The sequence below is a fragment of the Drosophila willistoni genome (genome assembly GCF_018902025.1).
Source record: "Drosophila willistoni isolate 14030-0811.24 chromosome XL unlocalized genomic scaffold, UCI_dwil_1.1 Seg141, whole genome shotgun sequence".
NCBI lineage: Eukaryota > Metazoa > Arthropoda > Insecta > Diptera > Drosophilidae > Drosophila > Drosophila willistoni.
In genome coordinates, this window is record NW_025814052.1 from 7,828,132 (window position 1) to 7,849,890 (window position 21,759).

Consider the following 21,759-nt stretch of genomic DNA (forward strand, 5'->3'; position numbering starts at 1 on the left):
CACACTTTTATACCACTGTGCACAGTGTTTGCGTTTGAGTACTGCTGCGCCTGCGCACTTAAACAAATTCTCAAACTACTTGGAATTGTTTTTGTTTTTCGGTTGCTGCTGCCGCTGTCGCTGTCGCTGCCGCCTGCTTTTGGTTGAGGCAATTTTGTTGCTGTTGCTTTTTAGTTTTCTGTTTTCTGTTTGCTTGAAAGCAAAAATTAAAACAAAAAACCAAAAATGAAAAAAAAAACACAGAGCCAACAGCAACTACTGCGATGGCAGCCAGCAACAGCAGCAGCAGCAGCACGTAGAAGTAAAAAATAAGCAACAAAAAAGAAACAACACCGCCGCCACCACCACAAGCACCACCACCACCACCAACAACAACAACAACAACGAACAAAAAAAAAACCCAATCCCTGGCAAAACACGCCAACCCAACGCGACTTTGTTGCTGCGGTTTTCAGTTGCCAGCGCGATTTTGAATGAGTTGTACGCGCCGCAAGATTTGTTAAGAAAAAAAAAGCCAAATAAACCGAAAACCGTAAACCGTTTGATACCGATATCTACGTGAATGCGTGAGATATACCACCCGCTCCGGTTCCACCCAATTCCCATCAAAACACACACACACACACACTCACCCACATAGAATGAAAATACTTTGATTTTGTTTCTTTTTTTTTTTCTTAATTATTTGTTTTTTTTTTTTTGTGTGGTGTGTGTGGATTTTGTGCCGCCAAATGAAAAGTGTGTGTGCAACAAGCGGCGAATGCAGGCCAACAATAATCATAACAACAAAAACAACAACATTTACAACATTGACAACACCAGCAATATCAAGAAGCAACAGCAGCAACAACAACAACAACAACTGGTAAGGCGCCTTCAAAAATATTTCCATCGGCATCCAAGACGCGCGCGCTCTTGTCCAGGTTCAAGTGTAACCAGTTTCCAGGTCTCTAAAAACCAAAAAAAAAGTAAAACAAAAAAAAAACAACCGCCGCTGCTGCTGCCGTCGCCGCATTCGTTCAATATTTCAAGTTCCACCTTTGGGGGACAGCTTATTCAAATGTAAATCTTGTTCTTAACAGCGTCTGGTTCTTGTTTTTGGAAATACCCTGCATAACTGAAAGGCATATTTTAATGATTGGATTGCGATCGATTCCACTGAAAATACTCTTTCTCTTGAACTGAAATAAAGACATTAATATAAGGAAGAAATTCAAAATTTGATCTAAGCTATTTTCTCGAGAAGATTTTTATTTCAGTTTTGTTCCCATTTAGATTGCTAAACTCTCTAAAGTAATTACATAAAGAGCTTATAAATTCTTTTTTTTTAAATAGAGTATTTTTCAGGTGTAAGCTGAAAAATCTTTTTGGGATTTTTAATTTTCTGCTTACTTATTTTTAATTCTCTGATTCTTTGAATACATTTCGCGGTTTTGTGTTTATCATTATTATGGAGATTGTTGTTTTTGTTGTTGCCTTTTTTTTATGAGAGTTTCTGTTGTTCTTTGAAGACACGAAAAAGAAGAAAGGAAAAAAAAAACATCTTTGGCTTAAATGTCAAACTGAGAAGCGAGATGATGCTGACTTACATGCTTAAGGCGAACTTGTGTTTATCTCATTCATTTTAATTCTCTCTCTCCCTCTGTCTCTCTTTGTCTCTTGCTCTTGCCTTGTCTGATTCATTCTATCTCTTTTTGTTGCAGCAAACGCAATCTAACTGTACATTAACCAGCCAACGGTCAGCAGCAGCAGCAGCCGCAGCAACAAGTGGAACAACAAGCAGTTGCAGTTAGGAAGAAGAATTAGAAATAAAAAAATAAAAAAAAAAAATTGAAATTAGATATTGTCGGCGCATCAAATTACTAAATGCTCTAAGAATCATGGCAGCAGTAACAGCAACAGCAGCAGCAGCAGCAGTAGCAACAACAACAACAGCTGAATTGGATTTACGCCAAAGGCCTTTGCGCGGTATTTCAATAATCATTGAATCTGCTGAACCAACAACAGCAACTACAGTAACAGCAACAACAACGACAACAATAGCAACAACAACAACGACAGTAAACAACAACAATGCTGAAATGTCGCTCAAGTCACAGGCTAATGTTGATGATGCCTCTGGCATGTTGCTGGCATTTGGCGACAACAACAATAACAACAGCAGCAACAACAGCAGCAGCAGCAACATAGTTGATAATTTGGAAACTAGTTACCAAATAACAGAAGCCTCGAAAATAACCAAAACCTATCCACAATTATTACTGCGCATAGGCCAAACAGAAGATCAGCAGGGAGAAATTGCTGCAACTGCAACAGCAACAGCAACAGCAACAGCAATACCAACACCAACAACTATTATCAGCTGCAATGTTGGCTCAGATGAAACTGAGTATTCAACTTCAACACAACAAACATCAAAGAGTGGTGAAATGTTAGATAGCTCTCTCACCAGCCAAGATATTGTAGTTGTAGCAGCACAGGCAACAGCAACACCAACAGCAACATCACAAACCACATACGATAGTCCATTGTGCAGTGCAGTGACCGAAACAGTTGCCACCTGCACGCCTCAGCATACGGTCAAGATACAGATAGCGAACGGTCAAGATCATACAACGCGTAGGCTAGGCAAACAAATCAGTGTTGTTAAATTGAATGACAGCAACATGGTATTGCAACAGCAACATCAGCATCAGCAACAGCAACAGCAACAGCAACAGCATGAAATTGAAACTACACCCACATCGGTATCACCAACGTCTAACTATCAATTATGCTATCTAGTATCCAGTGGTCAGTATTCACCTTGCGAGACTCTGGACAGTGGCACGGGCAGCGATTTAGAAAGCATCAAGTCACCCACTCAAGAAGTTAATAATGTACCCAAATTGCAATTGCATTTGAAAACGACACGCATACGTCTAAATGATACAAATGCAAATTTAAATTCAAATCTAAACTCAAATTCAAAATCAAATACAAACTCAAACACAAATATTACAAATACGAATTCTAATCAGCGTGCCTATAGCCTAACCGATAGTGAGGAATGTTGCGATGAGAATGAGAGTAGTGCCTCATCGCTTAGTTGTGATTCGTTGCATTCGAATGAGGCATTGCCTCATACAAATGGTGGCAAATTGTTACCCAGATCACTATTAAGGGATATTCGTGATATCTCCAATGGACATCATCATCATCATCATAATGTTGTTGATGATGTTGATGATGAGGATAGGGGAATACTCTCATCATCATCGACATCATCCTCACCAGCAACGAGTCCAGCCACAAAAATCGATGGTCGTCCATTGCAATACGAAGCGGATCAATATTATAATTTTCATGTCAATGAGCATGAGAATTTTCGTAGCTTTGGTGGCATGACATTACCCGTCTATGATTCATCTGGCTATCAGGATCAGAATCAGAATCAGAATCCTGATAACTATGATGATGACAACTTTGGCGGCTATAAAGATGAGGCAGCTCCATCATTACCATCGGCCACAATACGCTCGGCCAAGGGAACAGTGCGCGGCGTCAAGAATCGTGTGCGCAATGGAGTAGCCACATTCTTGCAATTGCAGCAGCCCACTGTCAAGGTGAGTGAGCTTTTAAATATATTTAAAAATATTCATTCTGAATCCAACTAGATAAACATATGAGTTTCTTTGTTAGTTTTAGTTTTGCTTAAATTTGTTCTCTTGACTGCAAGGCTGGGGAAATCGAAAATATTCATTTTATTTACGAGTCGTGGGATTCGGGGGGGTACACCCTTCGAAGTGAGTAAGTCTTCTAAGCGATAAATTCTCAAACTGTCAAAATGTTTTAATCGAAAATTTCTGAACATTCTGAGCCAATTTTTTTTGATTTTGTCAGCGGACCCTCCCAGAAAATAACTTTTAGATCCAATTCATTGTAAAATATTCGAAATCTGCTTAATCGTTTTATTCACATTATTCAAAAGATTCGGTATTATATATATGTATATATATATAATTACGATTCAGTCGTTTAAATCTTATTTTATATTTATATATATATAACTGTTGAATATTCTAAATGGATACATTTAATTGACTTTTTGCATTCATGAATATTTATAATGAGTGTTTTTGAGATTGTGAATCACTGTCGAATATTCTGAAGAGGTTTCGTTCATTACAAAAACTTTTCGCATTCATTGATGGTTGCTCGTTTCCCTCTTTTTTTTTGTTGTTGTTGAAAGACTATGAATCATTGTTGAATATTCTGAATGAACTGATTTTATTCAGTTTTTGGTTTTTTTTTTTTTTTGGCAAAAAGTTTCTCCTTTGTTTATACATATATTATTTGATTTAAATGTTTGCATAGTTTTTTGGGTCGACGACTTCCAAGTGCACACCCACACCCAACACCAACACTCTCACCCAAACACACACACACACATACATACACCCACACACTGACACACATATTCACACTCACACATATTGCATTATGTAATTGCATATGTGTGAGTGGTTTTATGTGTTTGTTTAGTTTATTTGTGTTGCCGCCTTCGCTCTAGAAAAAAAAAAAAACAAAATCAAAATTTGTTTGCTCACGTTTCTTATTCATCTTTTGAGTTTTCCTTTTTTGATTTATGTGAAAGTAATGCATTAAATGATTCACAGAAAAAAAAAACAAACTCAAAACCCAAATTGATTCATTCGACTTGGAAATTTCATGGGTTTTTTTCTTCTTCGTGGCTAGGCTAATAAATCGGTTTTTTTTTTCGAGAAACTCTTTTTTTCGTCTTCGCCCATTTCTTTTTCACTTCTTCTGAACATATGGCGAAGCGTAAAGACAATTAACACCTCCGATGTCTATTTACAGATATCTTAATTTACCGTTAAGTGGCTTAATATGTCAAACCCCATCAACCCACCGACACACGTCCCCCCCATAACCCCACAACCCCATCAACCTAATTTTTCAACACACTCATTGTGCGTACAATAAGTCAAGTCAATATTATGTCTGCATGAAGAAAGTCTGCCCTGATAGGGCCCTGTCCATATATGTATATATAAATATATACATATATGTATGTATATCTATGGTTATCCACAGTATACTTATGGTGTTATGGGCAACTCCAAAAGCTTGTTGAGAAAGTTATTCGTCCGGAAGTAGATACAAAACAGACTTAGATACTTAGATTGTTAGATAGATAGTCAGATATATGGATGGCTGGCTGGCTGGCTAAATGACTGGATAGATGAATAAACTTAACCTTAAATACCACAAAAAATACAAAAAACAAAAAAATGAACATTCAGTCTCTTGACTAATTGCAGCTGTTACTTTTGATTTCTATTTTTTCTGTGACTTTCTTTCTGAAAGTTCTTAATGGGTCGACCCTCAAGACCTGCTACCAACTGCCAGCTCGTGCCGCCGCCGCTGCTGCTGCTGCTGCTTGACCCATTTACCAAACCTTTTTACGATTGGCCAACCAAAACCAAATCCATAAAAACAACCAACTCAAATTGCAGTGTTATTGAGCTTGCATTATTCACGCATTGCTTAAAGAAAAAAACAAAATCAAAATCAAAAAAACATTGCCTTAGCATATGTATATATATATATATATATATATATGTAGGTACACATGTCTCTCTACCACTCTTAAAAATCTGTCCAGTCATCTGGTGAATGGGGGGGGGCTATCTGATTTGCTTGTCTTCGCCCATTGTTACAACGTTTCAAGCTTGCGAAATCAATTTACACAGTGAGTGAGGCCAACCCTCTTACAAGGATGAACTTATTATGCATAGTTTAGCGTGTATCTCTCTGTTATTTTGAATTTGAAATAAATATACTTTTACCTCAATTTATGAGATGGCTTATCCGATATCTCTTGTTGGTGCTGTCATCACTCATACGACCCATTATCAGCAAGAAAAAGGGCAAGGGCAATACCAACATACACACATATTGGAAAGGGCGAACGTTATTAAACAAATAGGTAATACTAAATGGAGTACACTGAGTACATAATTGGACTTGTTTATGAAACTGCAGAGTACTATTCGAAAACTAGGCTAGTTCATTCCAAATCGGCGGCCACTTCGATATGGATACTCAAAAATGTTGACTTTAATTCGAAAACGAAGCGAATAATAATTTCAATACAGATTATATCATTACGTTATTATTTACATTAGTTTTTGGCTGAAACAGTCATCTCTTTGATATACCAAAACAATTGGAATAGATGCATTATTAATGTTTATTAATTAAGGCTCAATTAAACATTAAAGAGCGAGAATATTAAATAATTCCATTCCCATATTAAGTATGAAACTGAAATCAATTTTTAGTTAGAACTTGATTGGACACGATTTCTCGAGTTCCTTGTGCAATTTATTTAAAGCAAACCCAAATGTCGTTTTGTTTCAGTTTTTATACCCTTGCAGAGGGTATTATAAAATTGGTCAGATGTTTGTAACGCACAGAATGAGATGTTTCCGACCCCATAAAGTATATATATTCTTGATCAGCATGAGAAGCTGAGGCCATGTCCGTCTGTCCGTCTGTCCATCCGTCCGTGTGTGCCATCTTAATAGCTATCGGGATGAAACTTGATATTTGAGCTACTTATAGCCAGGAGCAGATAAAGTATGAAAATTGTCAGGATCGGACCACTATATCATATAGCTCTAGAGGAAACATTTTCATAAAAATTGGAGTATCCCCATGAAATTTACTAATATGATTGTTTTGATTCACACACAGACGCAACGCTACGTAAACTGTATGTGTATGCGTGTCAATCGTAGCATGCAGCATGAGGAAGAAGAAGAAAAAGATGTGGAAATAATATTTGGAAGGTTTTGTCTGTGCATTGATGAATTAATAATACAGAAAAAGTGTTTGGAACATGTAAAAATATTATGGCCAAGGATTGAAAGGGTATATAAACTTCGGCACAGCCGAAGTTAGCTTCTTTGATATTTAAATATAAAATTTACAAAATATTTTCTAGATTAAATACAAGCAAAACCTTTAGATTGTAAAAGATATCAAATTGTCATTGTCATTAGGAAAAAATGTAAATGCAATTTTATGAATGTATTCACTTCAGTAAGAAGATCTCATCTGGATTATGTCTGGGCAATGAATAAACATTCAGAGGACAAAAAAAAAAACCAAAACAAATCATGAAAGTTTATTATGAAATTCTCGACTTAGAGTTACATGTTTATGTATTTTTTAGAAAAACTTTTATCATAACCTTTTATAGTGGAACATTGCCATAATAATTCCAATCGCCTTTTAAAAAAGGCTGATCAATACATACTTTCTTAATCGGACTTACAATTAGATAAATAATAAACACTCTTAGGCTAGCTAGGGAGCTAGCCCCTAGGATCAAATTTGGCACAGAATGAGAATATAAGAACAAGTTAGTTAGTTATACGTAAGTTTGTTTTTTATGCTTTGTTATTGAGTTTAATAACTCAAATTGATTCCCAAATTAGGGAAATTTATATATATTTTAACTCCGATTGTCCAAAGTTATAACAGAGTTAACATTGCGTTTAGTCTGTTTATATTAACTTTACATTTAGTTTAGTTGTTGATGTTAATAAAATAAGGGTCGAACATGGGAATTTCCTTTTTATGCATATCTTTCTGAAATCATAATTTAACCTTCTTTCATCTTAATCCAAATTCTTCACTATTTTCATATTTTAACTTGGGTTTCTAAACGAACTTCAAAACCATTTTCCATTTTCTTGAAACAAATTTTGTATTGGGCATGATCGGGTAATAAAACAAGATAAAACTTGACCATGAAAAGATACCTGCTGATATCCTAGTTGCATTCAAAATGTTTATGTTTTGACATTTGAAAGACTAGACAAAGACTAAAGACTAAAATTATGCATTATTCGTCTCAACTATGACTATGTGGGAGCCTCTATTTAAACAATCGTCTGAATAAATGTTAAAAATCATGAGTCAAATGTTATTAGCTTGGTGTTTTTTATGTTGTATTTTATGCCTATCATTTGGCTAAACTTTCATTTTATGTTGGTTGGTTGGTTTATTTTTGGCATTAGGCATTTCGTCAATGACCAATTTTAGCAGCAAACATATTTTAAAGTCAAATTAGCCAAATTATATTTTAATGGCTTCCCCCCCCAACTGTCCCCCTCGCACACTCCACTCAAGTAAAGTGACCGCGACTCGTTTGCCAAGTTGAAGTTGATTTTGGTTAAATGCTAAAAGAAAACCCAAAAACAAAAGCCAAAGTCGAATGTGGCTCATAAAATATGATTAGATTTGTTCAATATGTTTTGTTGTTGTTGCTGTCTTAGGTGTTGTTGTAGTTGTTAGTATTGCATAATTAGCGCATTAGTCGCTCTTTATTATTATAATTTTTTTTTCTTATTTTTTTCTCTTTTTGCTTTGCTGAGATGCTTAACAACAAAAAAAAAAAAATTATGCAAGCATCTGCAAATTGATGACTAGTATTCAATATTCGATTTTCTTCTTCTTCTATTTTTTGTATTTATTTTTTTTTTTGCTGCGAATAATTATCGATTTTGATGTCGATTTTCAAGGTTAAAGCATTTTTAAAAACGACAATTTGTTGCTTCTTTTGTATTGCGAAATTTGCAAATCAAAGAAAAAAAAAACCAATCGAATGGGGAAGTTAAGAATAAGCTTAGTAAACGATTTAAATCGATCATCCGGAAAACAAAAATTGAGAGAATATCTAGAAGAGAATAATATACACACGAAGAAACTTAAAAATAATAAACTACATTGAATCGATTAGTATAAAACTTGAATACTAATTCTTAAACTCTTTTACAGAGTGTAAAGTGTAAGCTTGTTGAATTTGAAAATCAAATTGTGTGTTTAGCTTATCAAAAAATGGCCTAATCTTTGTCGGAATTTTATGAAACATGTATCATTTGACGGGAAATTCAATTTACTTTATACTTATACTTAGATTAAGAAAAAAGTACTTTAGTTTCAATTGGTATCGTAAAACGGCGTCAAACCAAGAAACCTCAAGAATTACATACAAAAACCCGTAACTTCGATGGGCCCCAAAATAAATATTGGGGCTAAAATGAACATTTTTATGCAGTATGCAGTATATCTTAGATTACCTAGATCTACAACTTCTTCAAAGAATATATATGTCTAACTATAATATTTAAGGTTTTGGAAAGACCGGGCTAAACTATTGACCAGCTTTGGGGGGCGCTTTTTGTTCAAACGCACCTGTAAAAAAAACGTCAAAAGCTGACATGACAATAATTACGGGTCATAATCTAAATACAATAACCAACAAATTACTGAAAACATTTCTTCATTAAATTTCTTACGAGCCGAGAAAATCAAATTCAAAGTTAAAAAAAAGGGGTTAACCTACTGACCACCACTGTATATACCTACATATATATGTATGTATATACTGTCGATCAGCCGAGTGATGTCCTTCGGTGAATTTGAAACTTTATGTCCTCAATGAAAACAAACTTGAGACTTACACTTTTTACTGCCTAATTGAGATAAAGTTTGACAATTCGCCAGATCGGGCGACTATATATGTACATAAATCGATCAAAAAGTCTACTTTACAGAAAAATATCTTATAGAAATATAGGAAAATTCTATTTTAGTAGGCTCGGTGAGGAATTTCTCATAATATAAACAAAAAACAATCAATTACATTAAAAAAAACGGAAATGAAGATGTCAGAATGGCTCACTTTACACGGCGTAATTGAACTTCGGAGCAGTTTAATTCAATTTCTTTGAGTTTTCTGTTCTTTCTTAAGAAATAAATAGAATCATATAAGTCTTTTATTTACAATCTGTCCGTTTGTGGACATAAAAATGACTCAAGAATATTGACATGATATTGTAATTTCTTTCTTAAATGGTTTATACAGTTCTGCATCTAAAATCATGGTGAAAAATGGCAAAGACTTCCTAATGGTATTCAATTTAGATAACAAATTCAATGACGACTTGACCTACCTAGAATCTAAATGGCTTGCCACAATCAGCACCAACAATGAACAAGAATTGGACTGGAAAAAAGAAACGAATCACAAACGACTTCAGTTCAATAATATCCAATATTTGCCAGAAAGGTGACCTTTCTTGGACTTTTGGTTACGTGAGCAATCAAAACTTAGAATGAGCTTCGAACTAAAAACAAAAAGAAGAAATTACATATAATTTCTCTTAGTACTGCGTACCAACTAAAATATATAGAGAGAGCTTCTATTTGGAACTGGGCTTGATAGGCATTATCTGGATTAAAACGAAAGTTTAGACTATAAATAGAATATGCTGAAAGTGATCTATATATTATATCCCCATTTCGTTTAATTTGACAGATATTCGTATATATACTTAACTTTATCCGTCTATCTATATACATCTTATATACATAAATCTAAGCATATTTCTGCGTGTTTAGCTTTTTTTTTTTGTTTTGTTTATTTATTCCCTCTATTCGTCATGAAAGTGAAAATGAAAATGAAATTTTACGTGACCGCTGAGAGATTTTTTCTTCATTTTTCTTTCTTAAAAAACAAAAAAAAAAATGTTTTCTGTTGTGTTGTTGCTGTGTCTGTTGCTTCCAACATTGTTTGTATGTTTCATGAGAGTCATACATAAAAAACAAAAAAAAAACAGAAACAAAAAACCAATTTTTTTCCATGGGCCGAGGCGGCAACGTTGAGGGCATTTGCTGCATTTTAATTTCGATTTGCATTCAAAAGAAAGCCACTGAAAATGGGCTTATTAAAATAACCAATTATTGCCAAATTGAAGCTCAGCTCAGTCAGTTCAGTTCAGTTCGGTTCAGTCAGGTTGAGGGCTTGAAACCAAACCGAATGATATGAAATGAAAGTAAAATGAAATGAAATGTTTCACTCTGTTTGCGGTGAGTGTGTGGAATACGTGTGTGAATTTATGCAAACCAAAATTGAAGGCATGGCAGGAATGTGACAGAAGAAACATGCAAACAATAACAAAAAGATAAAGACAGATAGATAGAGAGAAAGAGAGAGACAGAGAGAGAGACAGAGGGAGACTCTATCAGTATATGTAATCATGGTAATTGAATTATAGCCACACGATTATTCAAATCACTTGACAATATTATAAATTAAGCTGTTAAGACATCTGCATTACATTAAGCATAGCTTACCTGGTTAGTCATCTGTAATCAGCTGAGTCGGATTTACTTTACCAACTTTTAACTATATATATTTCTATAAATTTATCTTGCTTTAGTATTTTAATAACTCGGATTTAATTCAAAAGTATAGAACGAAAGGAACATTTTCAAAAAGTGGTTAAGTAACTCATTAGTTTGTTGCCATTTCCAATTTCTATCTCTGGAGTGTTTGTCTCAGAACACGAAGAACGGGCCAGCAATACAAGGAGGACTACTTGTCGTATGCGTACTTAAATATACCCATAAAAAAATTTGAAAGTTTGTTCTATCAGAAAACACCTTGATGAAACTTTTTTTTAAGCTTCTGTGTGATGAAAATATTATATGAAATGATGTTTGATTAAAAGAAGACACAAAAATGATTCAAATCTGATTTATACAAAATACCAATAACAATTATTTGGAGAGATTTGGAGATAGATTTCGCGAGAGCTCATAAATTTTCTTTCATTTTAGACTTCTTCTATTAAAATAATATTTCTTTTAATACATTTTGAGAACAATTCAGCCAAGATTGGACTTGTTTTCGATTACATAATTCCTCCTGATGCAATACACCCAAAGGAGATAAAATGTCTCGCCCCCAAAAGCCATATTGATTGGCAACTTGTGACTTACATAATATCGAAAAAAGGGGGAGGTTTTGGTGTGCAGCGGGGGGTGGGGGAATGCCCATATGTTTCTCTTGTGACGTATTAATTGAACTTTACGATCCGGTCGATCAATGCCGTGTGAATGAATGTTGCATCGATGTGCAACAGGGCAAAGGGGTTAAAAGAGAGGCAGAGAGTTAAATGTTGTTGCTGGTTGTCTCCATTAAAAACGTCAACAACATGATCATGATGATGATGATGATGATGATGATGATGATGATGATGATGATGATGATGATGTTGATGCTGTCTGTGGTGGTGGTCACTGAGCGATCTCAGTTAACTGGCAACTGGCAGGCAATCCCTCTAATCGACGCTTGACGATCGTAAGTGACCTGCTTTCTCTTTTTTGTTATAAATTTTGCTTCTTTTTTTCTTGTTGCCTTTTTTGGTTGCTCCCTTTCTTTCTCCCTCTCTCCCTCTCTCTCTCTCTCTCTCTCTCTCTCTCTCTCTGTCTCTACTCGGTGTTGAGTGCACTTGTTGAGAGTTCTACAGAGCAGCACGTGTTAATTGTTGAATAGTTCGGGCTCGTTGTTGCTCGTGGCCCATTGACGAGGACGCCAAAAGAGGCTGAGGCCATTCATTAGCTCACGAGGCTAGACTGCCCGCGGTTCACAGTTCAAAATTGTTGGCCATTTTCTTGAATGTTGTTGTTGTTGTTGTTCATGTCTTGCTTTATCACTTTACATGGCTTTGAACTTTGCTGTTGAAAATGTTGTCGAGACCATTCAGTTGACGTTTAATGGCAATTATTAATGTACCAGTTTTACATTTAAGCGTCTTGTTTCTTTTCTTTTTTGCTCTTGCTTTATCTTTATTAATGCCTTTTTGTCTTCGTTTCTTAGTTTATGAGATATGCCATATTAAATAACGCAACGGCAACTTATGCAAGTCATTGAGCTATACGAGAGGAGCCAGATACAAGTCAATTATGTATATAATTGATAAAGTATATATAGAAAATCAAGACGCATTCAAGTCGCATTCGATATACGCTATAACAATTAATGATTTTTTATTAAGTCCTCGTAAGACAAATACAAATTTTAAACATTTCATTTTGTTACATATATACTTTTTTGATCATGCAAATATATAGTTCTCAATATATGGTTGAGGTATTTAAATAAGATCATAAGATATCAATCAAATTGTTACAATTTTTCATTTATTTGTGTATGTGCATATATGTATGTATGTAGTATATACTGCAATTGCAATTGAAAGCCCTCCCCGGGGGATATAGGCACCAGTTTTGATTAAATTATTGTAACAAACCATTAAGTCGTTTGTCATTCAATTTCGACAGCCGCCTGTCCATCAAAAAAATACAAAAAAAAATAAGAAAAGGAGATGAAAACTGAAACTGAAACATGTAGTCGTACTTAAAACTCGTCTCCCTGTGGGGTGATATCACAACGAAAGAAAATGAAAATGAAAATAAAAATAAAAATTATGGCCATATTAAGTTCAACGATATTATTGCACATATGCATACATACATATATAGTTAGTATGTATCGCTATCGATCTAGTTAATCAAGCTTGACCAAATTGATCGTCTAACGGAAGCCTTAGCTCCTCTTTTTCCATCTCCATCTCCTTGGCCTTGGATTGGTAACTGACTGGTTAGCCAGCCACTTTTCACCATCTACGTGGAAGACGACAAAACGACAGACGAAACGAAATCAAAAGATGTCGTTAGATAATTTTTCTTTGCCATTTTCACATCAATTTGGTATGCGTAATTCGTTCAATTTTGATATTGATTTAATTTGATTTTGATTCGTTTGTAATTCGATCATTGTCGAGGCATTCGCTATGCTCCCGCTCTCGCTTTCGATTCCCTTCTAGTTTGCTTTTGTGAGGTAATATTATACATATACGATTGTAATCGTATCTATATCTTCGCCTTTCACAGAATGATACGCACTTTGGTTTTGTACACGAAACAAAACTTTCGGAACTGGATTTTCAATCTCTAAGCCTTTAATCTTTGTTTGCTTGTGCGTGTTTTTTTGAGTTTGACAATTAAACAATCAGCGCATTGTTTGCCAATTGAAAATGGCTTTTAGCCCGAAAAACCACCAACTTACAGTGGGTCAAAGTGAGAATGTATCTGTAGTCTACAAAAAACGATTAACTAGATAGATTATAATACTATAACCATGCAATATTACTAAACAATAGTACAAGTACAAGCCCAGTTTAAATCCTTTTTTAACAACATTACTTAAAAGACCAATTAAAGATTGAAGCAAAGTTTCAATTCAATTAAAAGTAATGCACTAAAATTGAAGTATGTCTAGGAACAAACTTTTCCGAATTCTCTGGCTCGAAACATATCAAAATTAAGCAGGTTGAATGGAAATTCATCATTATGATACTATTTTTTTTTTTTGCCAAAACCAGTTGCGAATTACAAGAAAAAAATGTGCCAAAATTGAAGAATTAAGTTTAGCCATTTTGGTATCAACCTTAAAAGGTGTTTGGCGGATTCCTATTCAACTTTTCATTTCGTTTATTATATTACCGAAATGGAATGCTATATTTTTAAGCGTTTCAAGTTATTAAGATAACTTTTCTTTTATGTTAATGCAAAGAGTCCCACGTTCGATTATAATTCGATCCGATAAAAATAATCGGTTGTTAAACAATGTCACAAATTGTTAAAATTTTTAAGATCTAGTAGTCCTTGTGTCAAGATCTAGTAGTCCATGTGTATTTGGCACCTACCCGAAAAAGCAATATACCCCCCCTGGTGTATCCAAGTCTGGTTAGTTAGTTCACAACAATGATTGTAAAAGTTTTATAAATTTCTCTTTATCACGAAATTCGATCACTCTATTTTCTCTCTCTATAATTCGCATAAAAATTTTTATTTATATTATTTATATTTTGGACCGTAATCGCACCGTGTATCGCAAGTGCGCGCGCGAGTCTTTTTTTTTTTCTTCTGCCAATTCTCGGTGGCTCGTTAATTGACTTTGTTGTAAGAGAGGCTAAATCCAAACAATAATCTGGCTTGGTTTCATTTTTTTCGTTGGTTTTGGCTAACAAGTAACACGATTTGGTTGAAATTGCTTTGGCAATTAGCAAGCAATTTGCTTGATTTCTGGACACACACACACACACACACACATAGAAGTAAAACGTCTAAACGAAAGAACTAAAAAGAGTTTTTTTTTTGTGTTTTTTTTTATTTGCAGAACTATATGGAGAAGGATCTGGGCAAGGTTGTGCTCTATACAACCAGTATGGGCATTATACGCGATACTTATGCCAAGTGCTCAAATGTCAAGAAGATATTGCGCACATTGCTAATCAAATTCGAGGAACGTGATGTCTTCATGAGTGTTGAGTATCAACAGGAGATCAGGGAACGCATGCAGGATGAGAAAATACGTGTGCCGCAGCTTTTTGTTGAAGGACAACTTATTGGGGTAAGTTTGGTTTGTTCGGGCGGTCATTGGTCATTTTTCTTAACCTAATCATCTGAATTTGCTCCATAGGATGCTGATGTGGTGGAACGTTTGAATGAGAACGGAGAATTGCGGCAATTGCTGAAGCCCTACAAGGTACATACATATATACATATATAGAAAGACTTTTTCGAGTTATAAGTAATTAAATATCATTTGCTGTTCTTTTTTTTTTTTTCTTTTCAGTCAATTGCTACGGCTTTTACATGTCAGACGTGCGGCGGATTTCGGCTTTTGCCGTGCCCCTCGTGTAGTGGTTCCAAGAAGTCTGTACATCGTAATCATTTCACTGCCGAATTTGTGGCTCTAAAATGCATGAATTGCGATGAAGTTGGCTTGGTCAAGTGCCCGAATTGCTAAGCAAAAGCAATAGCAAAAAATATCCAATAGAAAACAAAGTCAAATTTTTGTTGTTTCCCTAATTTATAATGAGAAAGAAAACAAATATTATTTTCCCCATTTATTCTATGCAAATATAAAAGAAAAACAAAACTGCAAAAACAACATTCGATATTGATATCCTTTAGCCAAAGGCGTTTGCATTGGTCTTTTCATCTTGACAATTATTGTGAGATGACGAAGATTTGTTTGCTGTGTGGTAAAATCTTCGTTTTTTTTTTTTCAATATTACATGTAATGAAGATATAATTATTATATACATATTTTTTTTTTTGTGGACCTTTCTATTTAGTCGTTTATATAATTACCAGTTGTGATATTTGAGACGAGTTTGTTTTAAAGTTTTCATTTAGCTGAGCAACAAACACACACACACACACACACAAAAACACATATATATATGTATTTACTAATAATGAATATACAATACATACAACAATCTATCTTTATATGAAAAATACAAAAAATTAATAAAACATAATACATATACATATATTTGTTTTTCTACATTCTTTACTTTTGATTTTAGCTATCTACATGGTTCAGAAAATTTTAAGTTTGCCTACTTTTGGGCTGCTCAGAGTTCAGTTCAAATGTCAAAAGAATTTCATTTTTCCATCATCAGTAGTTCATTGAGTTTGGTGTCAAAGAGGCAAAAGCAAACAACTCTACCTAATGTAAGACATTCTCACATTGTTCAGTTTAGTTCGTCGCTTTCCGTTCAAGTGAGTTGTAATACTACATTTTTTTTTTTCGTCTATTTTTACGTGCAGAAACAAACAATTCAATGGACGACTTGGAGGATCAGGACATTTCGATAGACGATATCGAACTGCCCTTGGAGCAAGCTGAGTTCCAGCCGGAGCGTTCCTGCTGGATATGCTATACTTCGGAAGTGGAAAACGAAGCGGGCGATAATTGGCTAAATCCTTGCAAGTGCCGCGGCACAAGCAAATGGGTGCATCAGGATTGCCTTTACCGTTGGGTCGATGAGAAGCAGCAGGGAAATCCACATCAATCGGTTGAGTGTCAGCAGTGTCAGACGAGTTACATTATTCTCTTGCCCCAGATGACTCGCTTGGCCCTGTTTTTGGAGAAATGCGATTATGTGGTGCGCCGCATGTGTCCCTATGTGCTTGTGGTATTAGTTTTCAGCTCAGTTTACTGGACAGCCGTAACATACGGGGCGATTACAGTAGTTCAGGTTGTCGGCTATCGTCAGGGCATGGACCTATTGAAGCAGTGCAGTTCAGTGTCCTTGATACTTGTTCTGCCGGTGATACCGGTTAGCCTGTTTGTAATTCGTCTCGTACGCTGGGAGAATGTTGTCTTGCGCTTCATAAGATCTCCCAATGTTTGGAATAGATGTCGAGTCCTAAAATGGATGTTCAATACGCAATCAAAGCTGGATGAGAACACTGACGAGGATGAAGATGAATCACCTGGGCCGCTAATGGCAATCTTAGCGGACCCAATGCATGCTGCCCGTTTTTTTGTTGGCGCCATCTTTTTGCCCACGGTAGCCACCATTGTGGGCAAATTGGTATTCAATCAAGTTGAGCAGCCGTTGGTTCAAACTCTGCTCGGTGGAGCCACCTACATTGGTATCAAGGGCATACTAAAGATATATCTTCGCCAGATGCAGTATCTATGCAAGCGTGGTCGTCACATTCTTAACTATTCGGACGAGACTGATTCCCCACCAAGTTAGAGGCCCGATGAAAGCTTTTGGTATTGCCTACTTTGCGGCTGCAGCAACTAAATTGTGCTTAGATTTAATAAATATTGCAATTATATATCTTTGTGTATGTATTCTGACTCTCTACTGACATACTCTGCGTATACTTAGTCTTACGTGTTCAAAGGTTCTTTTATTCTTAGATTATTTTGTGGTTTAATAATTTAAATTCAACGAATCGTTCTTTGATATTTTTGAAACGACTCTTATCAAAACCATTGCATCGAAATATTACTTTAACTAATTTAACATTTTTCAGATGGGCAAACTTAAATAAAATTATCTTACTGAAACGAAACGACGAGATATCCACACAAAAGGATCATCAACATGAAATTGAGGTCAGAGACTAAGAATTGCTTAAAAAATGCCCGGCTTGCGGACTTTGAAGCATTATTATTAATTTTTCTATAGAATTTTTACAAAATCGATTATAAATTGGCTAGAATATTATCAAATTAATGCAAAAGGGGGAAAAGTTATCAGTAAGGGATGAAAGAAAACAAGTAAAAGTAATAACTTGATGTCAGTTCGAAACACGGCGAACATATTTTAACTCTATATAAAAATACACATGTATAACTAACAACTAAACAACTAAATACACTAAATTCTACATACTTTGATGTTTATTTTGCATATAATGACACTTTAAAATTTTCGTTTTTCCCTTTGCGGTTAGAACCTTTTTTAAAAAAAAAAAAAACTTGTTCTACATTAAGGCTAGGGTTGCACCTAATATGCATAGTTAGCATACTTTGAGGCTGTGTGCATAAACCAGAGAGAGAGAGAGTGATAGAGATAGAGAGAGAGAGTAGTTAGGGGAATCACTTTACCTGCGATAGAATATTTCCAAACATTTTGTCATTCATTTATTATTTCGTTTTACTTATTACATCTTTCAAAGTATTCAAAATTGTACATAAATTTATTTGCACTCCGTTTTTTTTTTTTTTACTCGATCGATTTTACGTAACATCTCTGGTATTTATGGCCGATAGAGACACTGACGATTCGGAGAGATGGTATCAATGGGTTGGTGGTTCACCCGATCAGAGCGATCGGGAGACGGAACGTACATGCTGGATATGCTTTGCCACCGAGGCGGACAATCCTTTGGCCAGATGGGTGCATCCTTGCCAATGTCGTGGAACTAGCAAATGGGTACATCAGAGTTGTCTATATCGTTGGATCGATGAGAAGCAGAGGGTCAATCCGCAGCGTTCGGTCGTTTGTCAGCAGTGCCAGACCAAGTACTTAATCGTTTATCCACAGATGAATCCACTGGCCGGTGGTCTGGACCAATTTGATTATATGGTTCGTCGTTGGAGTCGTTATGTGGCAACGGGCGTATTTGTTGGTTGCATTTATTGGTTAGCCATTACGTATGGCGCCATTACGGTAATTCAGGTCTTGGGCCAAGAAAGCGGCGTTGCGCTGATGGAGAAAGGTGATCCTTTATTCATACTGATTGGTCTTCCAGTTATACCAGTTGGCCTCATTTTACTACGTCTTATCCGTTGGGAGAATGCAGTTTTGCGTTTCATACAAGGTCCTCATAAAATATTACGAAAACTTCCATTTGTCAGTTGGTTTAGCCATGAGGCTGCCACCGAGTTGAATGGAGCTGGCGATGGCGATGGCAATGATTCCAGCGAAATCGTTGTACTACCCCCACCGAGCCCTGCCATCGTGGAGCCCTTCAATGTGTCCCGTACCTTGTGTGGCGCCATCGCCTTGCCCACTTTGGCCACATATGTGGGAAAGTTTGTTTACCAGAGTGTGGGCAATCCATTGCATCGAGCTCTGCTCGGCGGAGTCACCTACCTTGGTGTCAAGGGCATTCTGAAAATTTACCTACACCAGAAGCAACATCTACGCAAACGTCATCGTCGCATTCTCAACTACACGGATGAAAATATTCGACTATATGGGCATGATGGTCATAATGAGGCGGCCAATACCACCGAACGTCAGGATGGTGGTCTCGATGGCCATAATTCCGATTCTGATGTCATCAACGAAGACGCCAACAGCAGCAGCAACAACAACAACAACAACAACAACAACAATGTTGATAGCAAAGATGATAACGAAGAGACCGAAGATCCCAATGGGAATAGCCATTATTCTCCATCCAATTCTAATAAATAAGTAAATCATTTCGTAAGGTTCAAATGCAGAAATTGTTAATACTTAACCAATGCAAATATATATTTATATAATATAAAATAAACATGTCTCTTTGAAAGAATAAAACACTGTTTATCTGTTTAATTTACTTAACAACTAAAGCCATTCAAGAGACCAGAATAATCCTAACAACTTCTAAGGGATACTTTAAGGCAAATTGTTGCTAGATTTGAACAAATTTCTTTTTCTGACCATTCTGAACCTATAAATAAACTAAGAAACTCTAGAGTTGCATATGAAATAAGGTGTTAATATTGATGGTCATTATTGTGCTTGATTCTTCCTATGAAGGATTCTAAAGGTTTAATTAAGAATTTTTTAACGATGGCATTGAAAAATCCTCAAGGAAGTGTTCAGGGAACCATCAAAAAGATGATGATATTTCAAAGAGGGGATTCCATTTCCAATCATTAAAGTATCATTGAAAGGAAATCTCTAAGGAATCCCTAATAAGTCATCAATGAATTAGAAAAGAATTAGGAATTCATAATGATCCTTAGGTAAGATTCCTCAATTTATATCTGAGAAATTCATTTTCCTAAGTTCTTCCAAAGATTTCGATTAATATATATTTAAGGATTCCTCAACAATACCTTACAAGTCTTTAGAGCTTTTTAGTTGAAGAAATTCAAATTGATGTTAGATTTTTGATATCATGTCAAAGTGGCCTTGACAACTTTGTTAGTTCGATTTCGTATAGCTTTGGCATTATCAGATAATTCGTTCCACATTTCAGTCGGCGTTAAACTTTCTAGAGTACAGATATATAAGTATAGTTTTTCTTAAAACAAATCGAAATCCAAAAATCTGTAAATAAAATTTTTTGGTCAACGTTTTTTTTTTTGCATTTTTGTGTTCCTTTTTCTAGTCAAAATCTAAAGAAAAAAACTCGTATTTTTTTTTGTTTCCTTTGCATTTGCTTTGAGTCCATCTATTCAATCAAAATGTCTGAGAATAATAATGGAGCTGTGTCCGGACTGCTGAACGTCCTTCTTTGCGGCGCTAGTGGCTATGGATGCTATATGATTAAGCCAGGAGAGCATCCGTATGCGTTTACGGGTTGCGTGGTTGGCCTATGTCATGGATTGCTGGGACTGGTGAACTGCTTCTCGGACGATAGTAATGTGAACAATGCCAAGGAGAAGAGCACATCCTTTATGGAAATAGTGCCATTGCCACTGATCAATGTGGATCTCTATTTTGGCAGCGCGAGTAACAATCTGGCTCTGGGCCATGGACTATTCATTGTGCCGATGGCTGTGAGTGCTCTGCTTGGACTCTTCAAGGACGAGAGCGAGGGCCAAGGCGAGGCAGTTGAGACCCTCAAGACACTAACCATATTGGGTAACATAACTGCTTTGCTCTATTTGGCCATCAATGACGGCAGCTGGAACCTGGGTGGAATGGCCTTCTTGGCATTCTTGGCCAAATTTGGCGCCCAATATGGTGAGGAACAGAGTCAAGGTGCTGGCGAGCCAATAACATATCTAAGTTGGACTGGATTCTATATTCTGGCCGCAATGGCCGTATCGGGTGAGAAGTAGTGTTGGGATTTATCTTCCCAACCCCCCCTAACCATTAATTTATTCATGAGTAATTATATAATGGCAAATTAATTTTGGACGAGAGCCAAAGAGTATTAAGAATATTGGCTGTATTATGATGAAATTAAACGAAAGTGATACTTAAGAAAAGAAACCTTCCATTGTTCCCCTTCCAAATAAGTTTATGGGCTTATGTTTTTACTTTTTCTTTTTCGTTTCTTGTTGTAATTTTTAATTGTAGGTATTACGTTTTAATTGTACACCGCCGAATGAAAGGTTTAAAATTGTTGTTTTGGGCCAAAGTAAAGCCCTTACCCTTTTCATTGGATGGCCAAACAATCCATATCAGTCTCGGCGCCCCCTTTATTTCTTGTTTTGTTTTCTGTGTTTTTTGTGTGTCTTAACCACAATTGTCAATAAGAACTAATAAATTTTAAGACCTAATGTCAACGAGTTTTGTCATATTGAAGTATACCACGCGTCGCCCTTCCTCGTGTCCAATGAGC

The 21,759-nt window shown here is 35.8% G+C and overlaps 5 protein-coding genes across 5 annotated transcripts; all 5 read left to right on the forward strand.

Annotated features, from left to right (window-relative positions):
• Positions 1 to 697: 697 nt before the first annotated feature.
• On the forward strand, positions 698 to 1,793 carry LOC124460484 (signal transducer and activator of transcription A-like). The gene is made up of 2 exons (XM_047011370.1): positions 698 to 865; positions 1,704 to 1,793. The coding sequence occupies exons 1-2, from the start codon at positions 761 to 763 to the stop codon at positions 1,791 to 1,793; spliced, it is 195 nt and encodes a 64-aa protein (XP_046867326.1). The 5' UTR covers positions 698 to 760.
• A 37-nt stretch (positions 1,794 to 1,830) lies between these two features.
• On the forward strand, positions 1,831 to 15,746 carry LOC6648881 (glutaredoxin domain-containing cysteine-rich protein CG12206). Its single transcript, XM_023179360.2, has 4 exons — positions 1,831 to 3,605; positions 15,107 to 15,340; positions 15,410 to 15,475; positions 15,566 to 15,746. The coding sequence occupies exons 1-4, from the start codon at positions 1,881 to 1,883 to the stop codon at positions 15,737 to 15,739; spliced, it is 2,199 nt and encodes a 732-aa protein (XP_023035128.1). The 5' UTR covers positions 1,831 to 1,880; the 3' UTR covers positions 15,740 to 15,746.
• An 819-nt stretch (positions 15,747 to 16,565) lies between these two features.
• LOC6648882 (E3 ubiquitin-protein ligase MARCHF5-like) lies at positions 16,566 to 17,489 on the forward strand. The gene has a single exon (XM_047011169.1). It carries the CDS (start codon positions 16,566 to 16,568, stop codon positions 17,487 to 17,489), a length of 924 nt encoding a protein of 307 aa, XP_046867125.1.
• A 907-nt stretch (positions 17,490 to 18,396) lies between these two features.
• LOC6648883 (E3 ubiquitin-protein ligase MARCHF5-like) lies at positions 18,397 to 19,775 on the forward strand. The gene has a single exon (XM_047011260.1). The coding sequence runs from the start codon at positions 18,507 to 18,509 to the stop codon at positions 19,668 to 19,670; it is 1,164 nt and encodes a 387-aa protein (XP_046867216.1). The 5' UTR covers positions 18,397 to 18,506; the 3' UTR covers positions 19,671 to 19,775.
• Positions 19,776 to 20,410: 635 nt separating this feature from the next.
• On the forward strand, positions 20,411 to 21,407 carry LOC6648902. Its single transcript, XM_002071720.4, has one exon. The coding sequence runs from the start codon at positions 20,654 to 20,656 to the stop codon at positions 21,251 to 21,253; it is 600 nt and encodes a 199-aa protein (XP_002071756.1). The 5' UTR covers positions 20,411 to 20,653; the 3' UTR covers positions 21,254 to 21,407.
• Positions 21,408 to 21,759: the final 352 nt, after the last annotated feature.

Coding starts and splice junctions, on each gene's coding strand:
- LOC6648902 (XM_002071720.4), top strand. CDS start 20,654: ATGTCTGAGAATAATAATGGAGCTGTGTCCGGACTGCTGAACGTCCTT.
- LOC124460484 (XM_047011370.1), top strand. CDS start 761: ATGCAGGCCAACAATAATCATAACAACAAAAACAACAACATTTACAAC. Junction 866..1,703: donor AACAACAACAACAACAACTG/GTAAGGCGCCTT, acceptor TTTTTGTTGCAG/CAAACGCAATCTAACTGTAC.
- LOC6648883 (XM_047011260.1), top strand. CDS start 18,507: ATGGCCGATAGAGACACTGACGATTCGGAGAGATGGTATCAATGGGTT.
- LOC6648881 (XM_023179360.2), top strand. CDS start 1,881: ATGGCAGCAGTAACAGCAACAGCAGCAGCAGCAGCAGTAGCAACAACA. Junction 3,606..15,106: donor TGCAGCAGCCCACTGTCAAG/GTGAGTGAGCTT, acceptor TTTTATTTGCAG/AACTATATGGAGAAGGATCT. Junction 15,341..15,409: donor TTGAAGGACAACTTATTGGG/GTAAGTTTGGTT, acceptor TTTGCTCCATAG/GATGCTGATGTGGTGGAACG.
- LOC6648882 (XM_047011169.1), top strand. CDS start 16,566: ATGGACGACTTGGAGGATCAGGACATTTCGATAGACGATATCGAACTG.